The sequence below is a fragment of the Capra hircus genome, chromosome 1, assembly GCF_001704415.2.
Source record: "Capra hircus breed San Clemente chromosome 1, ASM170441v1, whole genome shotgun sequence".
NCBI lineage: Eukaryota > Metazoa > Chordata > Mammalia > Artiodactyla > Bovidae > Capra > Capra hircus.
Window position 1 is genome coordinate 82,375,318 of NC_030808.1, and position 11,736 is coordinate 82,387,053.

Sequence of the window (11,736 nt, forward strand, 5' to 3'; positions counted from 1 at the left end):
GCCGAGTTCTTTGCCACTTTTATATGTACCACCTTTTCAACATGTCTTGTAACATGTTTCTCATTTCCATCTGAGACCTCACCAGAAAGGGCTTTATAGCTCATATTTCCACCAACATCCTGTTGGTGACTATTTAGGCATTCTCTAAGGAAAGGGACACTTTTTCTATAGTTGTCCTTTTTCCTTCTAGGTCATCAACTGAATTATTTTAAGCTGTCCCTTCATGGCACTCTTGACCTAGAATTTTCTAGCAGGTACCTCCAGACTCTCCCAATTATCCAGTGGCAAAGCTGCTTCCACATTCTTAGGTGTTAACAGCAGCATCTCACCTCACAGTACCAAAATTCTGTCTTAGCTCAATCTGCTCACTGGGTGACTTAAATCACAAATATTTATTTTTCATGTTTTATAGGCTAGAAATCTGAGATCAGCGTGCCAAGATGGTTGGGTTCTTCTTTTTTTTGGTGGGGGGAAGGGGGGGAGTCTTAACCACTGGACTGATAGGGAAGTCCAGATGGTCGGGTTCTGATGAAAGCCTTTTCTCTGACTTAAAGACAGCTAGCTGCTGGCTGTGTGCTCACGTGGCCTTTCCTCAGTGCATGTGTATGGAGAGAAACACCAGACACAGGATAGGTAAGGAAACAGAGGACTTGAACAATACAATGAACCAACTAGATGAAATATATATGAACACTCTACCCAACAACAACAGAATTCACACTCTTCTGAGAGATCTTCATTTCTCTTCCTCTTTCTGTAAGGAAATGAATGTCATCACAAGGGTCCCACTCTTATGACCTTGATGTAAGCCTAAACATTCCCAAAGACCCCGCCTCCAAACCCTATCACTCTGGAGACTAGAGCATCAACATGAATCCTGGGGGAGACAAACTTTCAGGCCACAACAGGTACCATGTTTATTTTTATTATTATTTGCTCATTTACCAGTGAGATTCATTGTCTTGTATTTCATAGGTTGTTAAATTTATAGTTTTTGTTAATTTATAGTTTTTCTTAGATGAATAATCACTTTATATCCTTTACCCATTTTCCTATTAAGGTATTCATTTTTAACTTCTTGATTTATAAAAGCCTATTATACTGTAAGAAGACTAACACTTTGCGACACATAGAGAAAAATTTCAGTTTGTTTTTCTCTCAAAATTGTTTTTTAACAATAATTTTGATACATAAATTATTAATTCTGATGTTGAAATTCTGTTTAAAAACCTTCAAATTTTTAAAAATAATTAAGTTTTTTACTTTCTTCTTTATGATTCCTACTTTGGTATCATTCATAGAAATACTCCAATAACTTCAGCATCATGGGAATTTAGCAAGAAATATTAGTAATAACTCTAGTAAAGTTACTAATAATCCTGTCATTTTTTGAGTATTTACTATAGATCAGATACTCTACGTACATTGTTCTACATGGATACCTCAGAGTTATTGCAGGTCTAGTTCCAGATCATCACAATAAATAAAATGTCATGGGTTTTTGGTTGGTTTGTTTGTTTCTCAGTGCATGTAAAAAAAAAAAGTTATATTTACACTATATACTATGGTCTATTAAGTGAGCAATAACATTGTGTCTAAAAAAGCACCTAGTTAAAAAACCTACCCTAGTTAAAAAGTATTTTATTACTTTAAAAAAACAATTACAATAGCGACATCAAAGATCAGTGATCACAGGCCATCATAACGATATAATAATAACAAAAATGTTGAAATATTGTGAAAACAACCCAAATGTGACACAGAGGCAAGAAGGGAACAAATGTTGTTGGAAAAATGACACCAATAGGCTTGCCTCAATAAAGCAAAGCACAATGACATATGTCTGCATTTAATCCTAACAACAAACCCAGAAAGGAATTATTATTCCCATTCTACAGATCAAGAAACTGAGGCTCCAGAAGACAGTAACTTGCTTATCGTTCTGTGAGTTGCAAACGTTGGAGCCGAGATTCAGTCACAATGCTGATAAACGAGTAGATCCAGTCCCATCCTGACTCTGCTGTGTTGGCTGCTGGGTCCCTTCCCCAATTCTGAGCCTTCATGTCACCTGTAAAATTTGTTTGGTAATAACTTTCTCACAGAATTGGTGACAGATTTAACTGAGAAAAAAATATATATATGTAACATGCCTGGCACCAAGAAACAGTCAGTAAAAGGGAGTCAGCTGCCACCCTCTTGGCTGGCATACCCAACTGTCTGCCTCCCCTCTCCTTGTGAAGTGGTGGGGTGGAGACTGTGAGAGAAAGGGCCAACAGTGAGGGGCAAAGGTTGGAATCCCAGGCCTAGGATCTAAGTAAGGAACAGAGTGAGGCGCAAGGCACAGACACCATCACGCCTCCGAAAGAGCCGCTCCCACCCGGGAGTGACTCAGAGGCTTCTGCACCTTCCCCTGCGTGGGAAGCACAGGTGCGGCCAGATCAGGAGAATCTCCCATCGCTCAAAAGCAGCCACTCTTGCTCCCGAGAAGCTCCGGTGAGGTTGCTGCTCATCTCCAGCCAGTGGCCCTGCCGCACACACCGGACCATGGGGACCCTCGGGGGACACCTGGTTGCAGCGCTGCTGTTCCTCATCGTAGCGCTCTACTACTCCGTGCTGGTGTCCTTGGCTCTGCTACGGGGACAGAGGTTGCTCAAACGCCCTCTGCCCCCGAGAGACAAGCGAGGGCACCGGTGGTGGCAGCTGGTTTCTGTGGAAGCAGTGGTGAAGGTGGTCTTCTCCCTGATCGTTATCTTGCCCGAGCTCTTCTACCCACCGGGAGCAAACCGGATGGTGATGGTGGACTGGGAGGACCCGAAGCGGCCGTTTGTGTTCCAGGACACCTGGCAGCACGTCACCATGTACGGGTTCTTCCTCCTCAGCGGAGTGGTGGACATCGTGAGCCAGGCATGCCAGGCGCGGCAGAACATGAAGCTGGAGCGAGCGGCGGAGGCGCTGGCCTTCTGCGTGCTGGTGCTGCTGATGATAAACCACATTGAGAACAAGAACACCCTGGAGAGCCGCGTGCACGCCCTGTTCATGCTGCCTGCCTTCCTGGTCGGCTTGGTGCTCATCATCGAGGTCTGGGTCCCGGACCAGCCCTCACTCTGGGTGCTCAAGACCTGGATGGGGCTGGTGCTCAGCAACTGGCTGCTGCATCTAACCGTCCTGATATATGCACCTCCCTCCGGACAGCCCTGGAGCGGGGACAACCCTGTGGACCTCGCCTTTGTCACCACCTTCTTCTGCTGGCACCTGGGCTTGGCGGCTGTCATGCTGGCCGCCATCTATGGCCTCTGCAGCCTCTGGCACCATCGTTTCTCCTCCTGGAAAAGGGCCCCAGGTGCCGAGTACCAGCCGTGCCCCCTACATGAGGGCAGTGAAGAGCCTGAGAAGTTCAGGGCAGGGGCCCTACAGCTAGACGGGGGTGTCTAGGTACAGAATCTATCTCGGCACTTCACCCTTTGTAATGAGGATGCCCACTGTGTGCCTCGTGCAGGAACATCCTGGGATCTGCAACGTGGCTTTCCATCACAGGGGTCCCATTCCCTGTTCTGAAATGAACAAGGATCACTTCTGTCTACCACCCTCTTCTCTCCAGCCCTGTCTCTCTCCTATCCTGTCAAAGCCAGAGTGGATCCTTATCATGCATTCACATGAAGCAAGAATAGTAGTGGTTTCCTCTGACAGCTTTTGGGATCCAAAAGGGAGAGAAGAAATGAGGAAACAGAAGAAAATGGAGGGTGTCTGGGGGCATGGCAGGGCTCTGTATGTCTGGGGCAGAGCTGGCTTGGTGTGTGTGCTGCGTGGGCCTAGAGCTGAAGTAGCAAAATGGGTCCCAGGGAGAGAGCTCTGTTTTCCCATCGTGGTAAGGGCTTCTGCTTCTTTATGTCTTTTTTCTTTTTAATTATTCACTTATTTTAATTGAAGGCTAATTACAATATTGTGGTGGGTTTTGCTCTATTACTCATACTAAATGGGGCAGGAAGAAGAACTGGTTTTGTTGTTACTGTTTTCTCATCTAACGTGGATGAGGCTACTTCTGCCTGAGGGAACGAGGGATGAGGGGATAGGGCAGCAATCAGGTTAGCAGGGCTCAAGTCTGGGGAGGAAGGAAGTGAGGGAGGGATTCCCAAAGGTGGGTGTAAGAAACGAGGATTATATTTGTATAATTTTAGGTTGTTTGGTTTTTGCTATGACATAAAACTCCATTGCTTATGTAGAGTCTTTCAGTAAAGTCTATGATACACATACACATGTCTGTATGAGTGATTCTGGGGTGAGATCAAAGAAAAGGCCCAGGTTTCAGTTGATGGGAGCAGAAGACAAGGACCACCATGAAACTTGGGGCGCAAATGACCTCAGCAGTTCTGGAGACGCAGGGACTCCAAGCTGAGAGGGAATCTGAGAACGCCAGCTCCTGGAACCTGCAGAACTTTCAGCCACTGTACTCACTGAGCTCCTCCCAGAAGCAGGAGGTGTTAATAACTTCACATCCTCAGTGAAACATATGAAAGCAAATATATAAAAATACTTATCTCTGAGTACAACTAGAAAACTGCTCTTGACAGCACCTCTCTGCTTATGTGAGATGATAAAGCCAGCATTTGGAAGTCTGAAGAGGCAGGAAAAAGGGAGGAGATGCTGACCACAGTGGTGGAGAAAGGACCACAGAGAAAAGTGCCCACACAATGAAGCAGCTGCAATTCTGCCACACCCACAGAGTCAGAGGTGCTGTCCTCAAAGACAGAAAAGCTCTATGAAGCACAGAGAGGAATATGCATTTGCAGATGGAGGGCAAGATGGGCTGTACATTGTCCTCCAAAACATCACAGGACACTCCCTAAAGAAGTAGGGTGCATGAGTGTGGAGACGAGCCCTGGAAACAGTGGGATAAGGCTTAAAGCAAAGAAGGGGAACAAGGGAAGGAACGGAAGTCGGACAGGGGCCTGGCAAGTCACAGGGCAGAGCTTGGATGGAAGGAACACTCTGGGTCTAGAAAAGAGAAATGACTTCCCCCAGCTGGAGCCAGGCCAACCTCAGCTTTCCTCCCCAACCTAAGGAAAGGCCAACATCCTTCCTTGTGTCCCCACCTAAAAACCCAGAAACAGAGTCAACTTTACCCCAAAGCTAGTAAACCTTAAACTTCAGGTCCCTTCACTTCATTCTTAATTCTTTTTTTTTTTTCTGGAGAGGGGCGCATCTCTCAGTTTGTGGGATCTCAGTTCCCAGACTGTGGGCTCCAGCAGTAATAGTGCCGAGTCCTAACCACTGGACCACCAAGGAATTCCCAAGGCCCCTCACTTTATATTTCTCATATAAAGTCTTGAGAGGGGCCATAGCAAGTGTTCATATGATCACTTATCACTGAGAAACTGCAAAAGTTAGATTTTTCTATTCTTTTTTTTCTCCATAAAATGTGGCTGTGCGCCCTCCCTGAAAACTCAGCACAGATTTACTTTCAGGATGACTTATGATAAACACATCTCTTCCTGTTAGTAGTGAAAAGTAAGAGTAAAAGTTAGTCCCTCAGTGACGTCCAGCTTTTTGGGACCCCATGAACTGTAGCCCACCAGGCGCTTCTGGCTTTGGAATTTCCCAGGCAAAAATACTGGAGTGGGTTGCCATTTCCTTCTGCACCTGTTAGTAGAGCATCCTTTATTCAAAGATAAAGGTAAGACTCTTCTTCCTTTGGCTTGAAAAAAAGAAGTTTAAAATGCTAATGACATCACACACTGGCTGAAAACCACCTTCCAAATTAGAATCTCTCAGTCAACAAATGTAAATATCTTATCAGATGCTGCGCCTGATGCAAGGAGCAGGAATTAAAGGTGCAGAAAACTGATGGCTTCCTGTTGACTCAGCTGGTAAAAGAATCCTCCTGCAATGCAGGAGAGGTGGGTTCAATTTCTGGGTTGGGAGGTTCCCCTGGAGAAGGGAATGGAAACCCATTCCAGTATTCTTGCCTGGGAAATTTCATAGACAGAAGAGCCTGGTGTGCTACAGTCCATGGCGTCGCAAAGAGTTAGCCATGAATGAGCGACTAACACTAACACTTTTCTTCACTGAGGCAGAGGTGGGAGGTAATACACAGATGTGGGTTCTGCTTATCTCACTTGTGCTGGATGCAGAATTCCTGTCCTGCACATCTGGCCCTTGCCCAGAGTATTAGTCATGGCTCTCTAGGGAATCAGAACCAATGGGATGCAGATAGATAAAGAATTCAAGGAACTGATTCATAAGATTGTGAAGACTGGCAAGTCCAGAATCTTTAGGGCATGCCAGCAGGCTGGAGACCCAGGGGAGAGTTGAGTTGATGTTGCCATCTTGAATCTGAAGGTGGCCTGGAGGCAAAATTTAGTTTTCTTCAGGGTACCTCAGACTCTTCTTTTAATGCTTTCAACTGATGAAATGAGGCCAAACCACATTACCTAAGTCTACTGATTTAAATCTTCATCACATTTGTAAAAATTACCTGCACAGCAACATCTAGACTGATGTTTGATCAAACAACTGGGTATCATGGCCCAGCCAAGTTAACACAAAAAATTAGTCATTATACCCAACATAACAGAACAGGACCACTCAAATATGATTTAAGTCAACATGTTTGTCATGTGTTGGAGACCTTCCAAAAGAGTAGTAATAACTTCATTTTGGGTTTTCCTGATGGCTCAGACAGTAAAGAATCTGCCTGTAATGCAGGAGACCCAGGTTCGATCCCTGGGTCAGGAAGATCCCCTGGAGAAGGAAATGGCAAGCCGCTCCAGTATTCTTTCCTGGGAAATCCCATGGACAGAGGAGCCTGACAGGCAATAGTCCATGAGGTCACAAAAGAGCTGGACCCGACTTAGCAACTAAACAACAGCAACAAACCTCATTTTAAATGAACACCATCATTATAGGGTCTGACTACAGTGTGACTACAACTATATAATGTTCTATGGATTCCTTCCCTTCCCTGAACCCTCCAGAAGGAGAATGATAGAGCGATGGGTGTGCTGGTAGGTGACACTGAATTTTAAATTTAAAAAAAATTTTAATAAATTTTTTTAATGAAAAAAGAGGCTTTTTTTTCTTTTCAGGTTGTATATTTTAGACATCTTAGAAAATAACAAAAAATAGTTTAAAGTATTTGGAAATCTACCATAATGCTCTTACCCAGCATTAATTACTGCCTCACAGAGCTAAAAGGGTAGGATATTATTTCAACTACCTTAAGAGGGTAGAGGGCTTCCCAGGCAGCTCAGAGGTAAAGAATCCACCTGTAATGCAGGAGACGAGAGTTCGATCCCTGGGTCAGGAAGATCTCCTGGAGGAGGGCATGGCAGCCCACTCCCGTAGGGAGTAGCCTGGAGAACCCCATGGACTGAAGAGCCGGGCGGGCTACAGTCCACAGGCTTGCAAAGAGTCGGACGAGACTGAAGTGACTGAGCAGACATGCGCAAGAGGGCAGAAGGCAGGGTTAACATCAGGGGCGAGGCCATTCCTGGTGATACTGCCTCTGTACCCGATGACCAGGGGAAGGTCGCTGAAGATAAGGGAGTCCAGAACTGGGAGTCTAGTACTATGAGAAAGAACCAAAGATACTGACATGGCTGGAAGATGGCAACCTTGGTGAAAAGAACCTGGAGCCCAGTTCTTGGTGAATTTGGAGGGGGGCAGTGTGGTAAGGCATCAAGGAAGTACAGAAGATAGAGAATGCGACTAGCATGAGCTTCAAAGGAAGAAGTGATCAGGGTTAAGCAGACATGGTAATATCTACCCTACAGAGGTATTCTGGGAAATAAATATGGTTCTTCATACACAACACTTAACACAGAGTGTTGTGTATACCATACAGCAGACACTCAATATGTATTAGTTAGAGATTCTGAATACACATACAGGCAATGACCAGACCATATATTGAAAATGAAACTCTGACCCACAGTCTGCAGCAGCCAGCCCAGGAAGCCAGTCTGCGATCTACAAATCAGACTTGTAGAAAGTTGGCCAGCTATCACTCACTATCAACCAGTCCAGGTAGCCAAACAATAATCCCTATAACAACTGATACACAATGGTCAGGACCTGATCAATAACTAACAGCTTCCCTAATTTACTCCTTGGAAGAAAAGTTATGACCAATCTAGATAGCATATTCAAAAGCAGAGACATTAATTTGCCGACTAAGGTCCGTCTAGTCAAGGCTATGGTTTTTCCAGTAGTCATGTATGGATGTGAGAGTCGGACTGTGAAGAAGGCTGAGCACCTAAGAATTAATGCTTTTGAACTGTGGTGTTGGAGAAGACTCTTGAGAGTCCCTTGGCCTGCAAGGAGATCCAACCAGTCCATTCTGAAGGAGATCAGCCCTGCTATTTCTGTGGAAGGAATGATGCTAAAGCTGAAACTCCAGTACTTCGGCCACCTCGTGCAAAGAGTTGACTCATTGGAAAAGACTCTGATGCTGGGAGGGATTGCGGGCAGGAGGAGAAGGGGGCAACAGAGGATGAGATGGCTGGATGGCACCACTGACTCAATGGACGTGAGTCTGAGTGAACTCTGGGAGTTGGTGATGGACAGGGAGGCCTGGCGTGCTGCAATTCATGGGGTCGCAAAGAGTCGGACACGACTGAGCGACTGAACCGAACTGAACTGAATTCCCTAATTTTTGCCCTGTTTCTAGCTTAGGGAGCTTCCCCAGTGGCTCAGATGGTAAAAGCAACTGCTTGCAATGCAGGAGACCAGGGTTTGATCTCTGGGTCGGGAAGATCCCCTGGAGAAGGAAATGGCAACCCACTCCAGTAATCTTGCCTGGAAAATTCCATGGATGGAGGAACCTCATAGGCTACAGTCCATGGGGTCGCAAAGAGTCGGACACAACTGAGTGACTTCACTTTCTAGCTTAGGACCAGCTGGAAAAAGCCAAATATGCATCCCTAAGCAATCACATGAGACTCCACTTCTAGTTAGCCTGCCTACAGCTTCCCTATGACAACAGCTTCCAAGCAAAGCATCCCCTGAAGGCTTCTGTTTTTTTCCCCACCATGATGCTTTCCCATTCCTCTGCCTACCTGAGCCTTTGCCAAAAAGCAAATAATGGCAGCTGACTCCCTTGCTGCAGCAAGCCTGAAAAGAACACATTTGCTTGTTCTCCTTTGATTGGTTTTCATCTATTTGCACATGTTAAATTCTTTCATTTATTCATTTAAGCTGTTAATGTTTATTGAGCATATACTATATGCCAGACTCCATGCTAGGATCTGAGAATAAAGAAGTGACTCAGATGCCCAGGTGTCTGACTTCAAGCCAACTGTGGCTGTGGGAGAAGAAAGGCAAATAGACAGCAAGGCAAGCGCAGTCTGTAAAGGACAGTGATGAAGGGCAACTAAGTCAGACTTGAGAATCTGGGAAAGCTTACTAGAACAGTGTGGAGACAGGGGCCTGAAGGAAGAAACCTGGAGGAAGGGAAAGAGCGGTGAGGAAACTGGTCAGGAAAAGAGAAAAAGCCATAGGAAAGTCCCCAGGTCATTGCATAAGCACTGCAGAAATTGCATGAAAGTAGGATGCTTCAAGACAAGCCAGGAAAGTAGAAGGCAGACAAGTGTCTGAATCTTTCTAGGCCACTTGAAGGCACTTAGCATTTATCCTAAAACTGACAGTAGTGATCAAATTTCCATTCTGGAAATATCACTCAGGCTCCATGTGGATGAGGCCTGGAGGAAGGCAAACCTGGAAGCAGGGAGACCAGTTAGGTGACTAACAAGTGATGGTGGCTGGATGAGAAGAACAGTGTGTGGATTGGGGAGCTGATTTAGACCTCCCCAACCAGGACATCCGGAGGAGGCAATGGCACCCCACTCCAGTTCTCTTGCCTGGAAGATCCCATGGGCGGAGGAGGCCTGGTGGGCTTCCATCTCTGGGCTCGCACAGAGTCAGACACAACTGAAGTGACTTAGCAGCAGTAGCAGCAACGAGGACATCAAGGCTGGAGGTCAGTAGGGGAGGCGAGGGGCCTGGGGAGTGGGACAAGCCAAAGCTTGCATAGCTGAAGAAGAAAGTAAACTCAATCACTGAGAAAATGAAATCCATGATGGGGGCTGTGGAAGAAGAGATGAATTCTGGATGGAGACATGAAATTAAGGTGCTGTCCTGGAAAGCAGGTAGATGTACATGCCTGGAGCTCAAGAGGAAGGGATGGGTAGAGAGGGCAATCTGAAAATCAAAAACAGTCATTAAATCATTGATGAGGATGGATGAGATCGCCCGAGGGGAGGGTACAGGGAAGAGGGCTTGGAACAGGACTTGGAGGACAATAAAGAGTAGCCAGGGAAGAGGGAGGAAAACCAGGACTTTGCTGTAATACAGAAACCAAATATTGATGCTGTCTTTATAAAGGGAGTAGCAAACAAAGGTTTGCTTCTTGTTTCCAGTTCCTCCTTCTCCTCCCCAGGAAACAACATTGGGAGGGAACTTACTCTACGAGTTACTAGTGGAACTGGTCCTGCATTGCCCCATAGTGTTGCCCAAGCTGCATCAACAAAGTGCTGGTGTTGGTACTTATCAATAAATAAAACTGGATGATGAAATAATGAGGAGAGATGCACACACTTAGGACAAGGATGTCCCCCTAAGCCACACCAGCTGAGGGTGTTACCAGTATCTTGGTGAGGTGGGGCTGGGAGTTAATTTAAGGGCCACAGTGGGCATTATTCTGGTTTGATGACTGAACAGTATACAGTTAACCACTCAGTTCATTCTGCTTGTACTCAGTCATGTCCAACTCTTTGCAACCCCAGGGACCATAGCCTGCCAGGGTCCTCTGGAATTTTCCAGGCAAAAATACTGAAGTGAGTTGCTATTTCCTTCTCCGGGGGATCTTCCCAACCCAGGAACTGAACCCATGTCTCTTGAGTCTCCTGCATTGGCATGTGGATTCTTTACCACTGCACTACCTGGGAAGCCACTCGGGTTATGGAGCACCTACTGTCAAACTTCCTTGTTCTTCACTAGACTGCAGGTACAAAAGGGACCATGGGAAGGACATTTCAAGTTCTCCCACCTCTTCAACCCTGGCTGAGGTATCCCTCCCCATCCTCACAAGCCTCTCTCTCTCTCTACCCCTCTCTGAGGTATGGCATCCCCTCACTGGCAATGGCATCCTTGGTGGCAAAAGGGTTTTCCTCTCTAATTAGCAGTTCTTTAAAGACAGTGACCCAAGTCACCCAGCCCCCCTCACCAAGGAAAAAATGTCCTTCCCGCCTTCTCCCAGCGCTGCCTGCCCACCCTCATAGGCCCTCTGCCCTCCTGAAAATAGTTCCTTAACTTCCTCTGGCAACCCCACTCTCCAGGTACACATTCCCCAAGAACCCAAGAACCAGTCTCAGAGTGGCAGCATCCTCACTGCCTAGCCCATCGACCTGTCCTGATGTCTTGGGACAGGAGCTAGGAGCGTGAGTACTGGGAGACAGAATTGGAACAGACACTTGATTTTTACTCACTTTGTACTTCTGATTGTTTGCTCCCAATGAAACCAAAATTAAAACTGTGCTAAGTGCACGGAGCTACCTAGTAAACTGTAAGGCATGCACAGAGCCCAGTCCTGCCAGGCTGTCCCTGGTGCTGTGCCTGCTCCGCGGCTACCCTCTTGTTAAAGAGGTTCTCGGCCAGGGTGCTAGGGCCCCTCACTCCTGTGTGCTTTCCTCTCCCCTTCTAGGGGCTGGGGCAGAGATCAGGAACTCAGCCCCGAGACCACCT

The 11,736-nt window shown here is 46.4% G+C and overlaps 1 protein-coding gene across 1 annotated transcript; it reads left to right on the forward strand.

The window, feature by feature from the left end:
- LOC102181164 (transmembrane epididymal protein 1A) lies at positions 2,410-4,250 on the forward strand. Its single transcript, XM_005675180.2, has one exon. It carries the CDS (start codon positions 2,545-2,547, stop codon positions 3,430-3,432), a length of 888 nt encoding a protein of 295 aa, XP_005675237.2. The 5' UTR covers positions 2,410-2,544; the 3' UTR covers positions 3,433-4,250.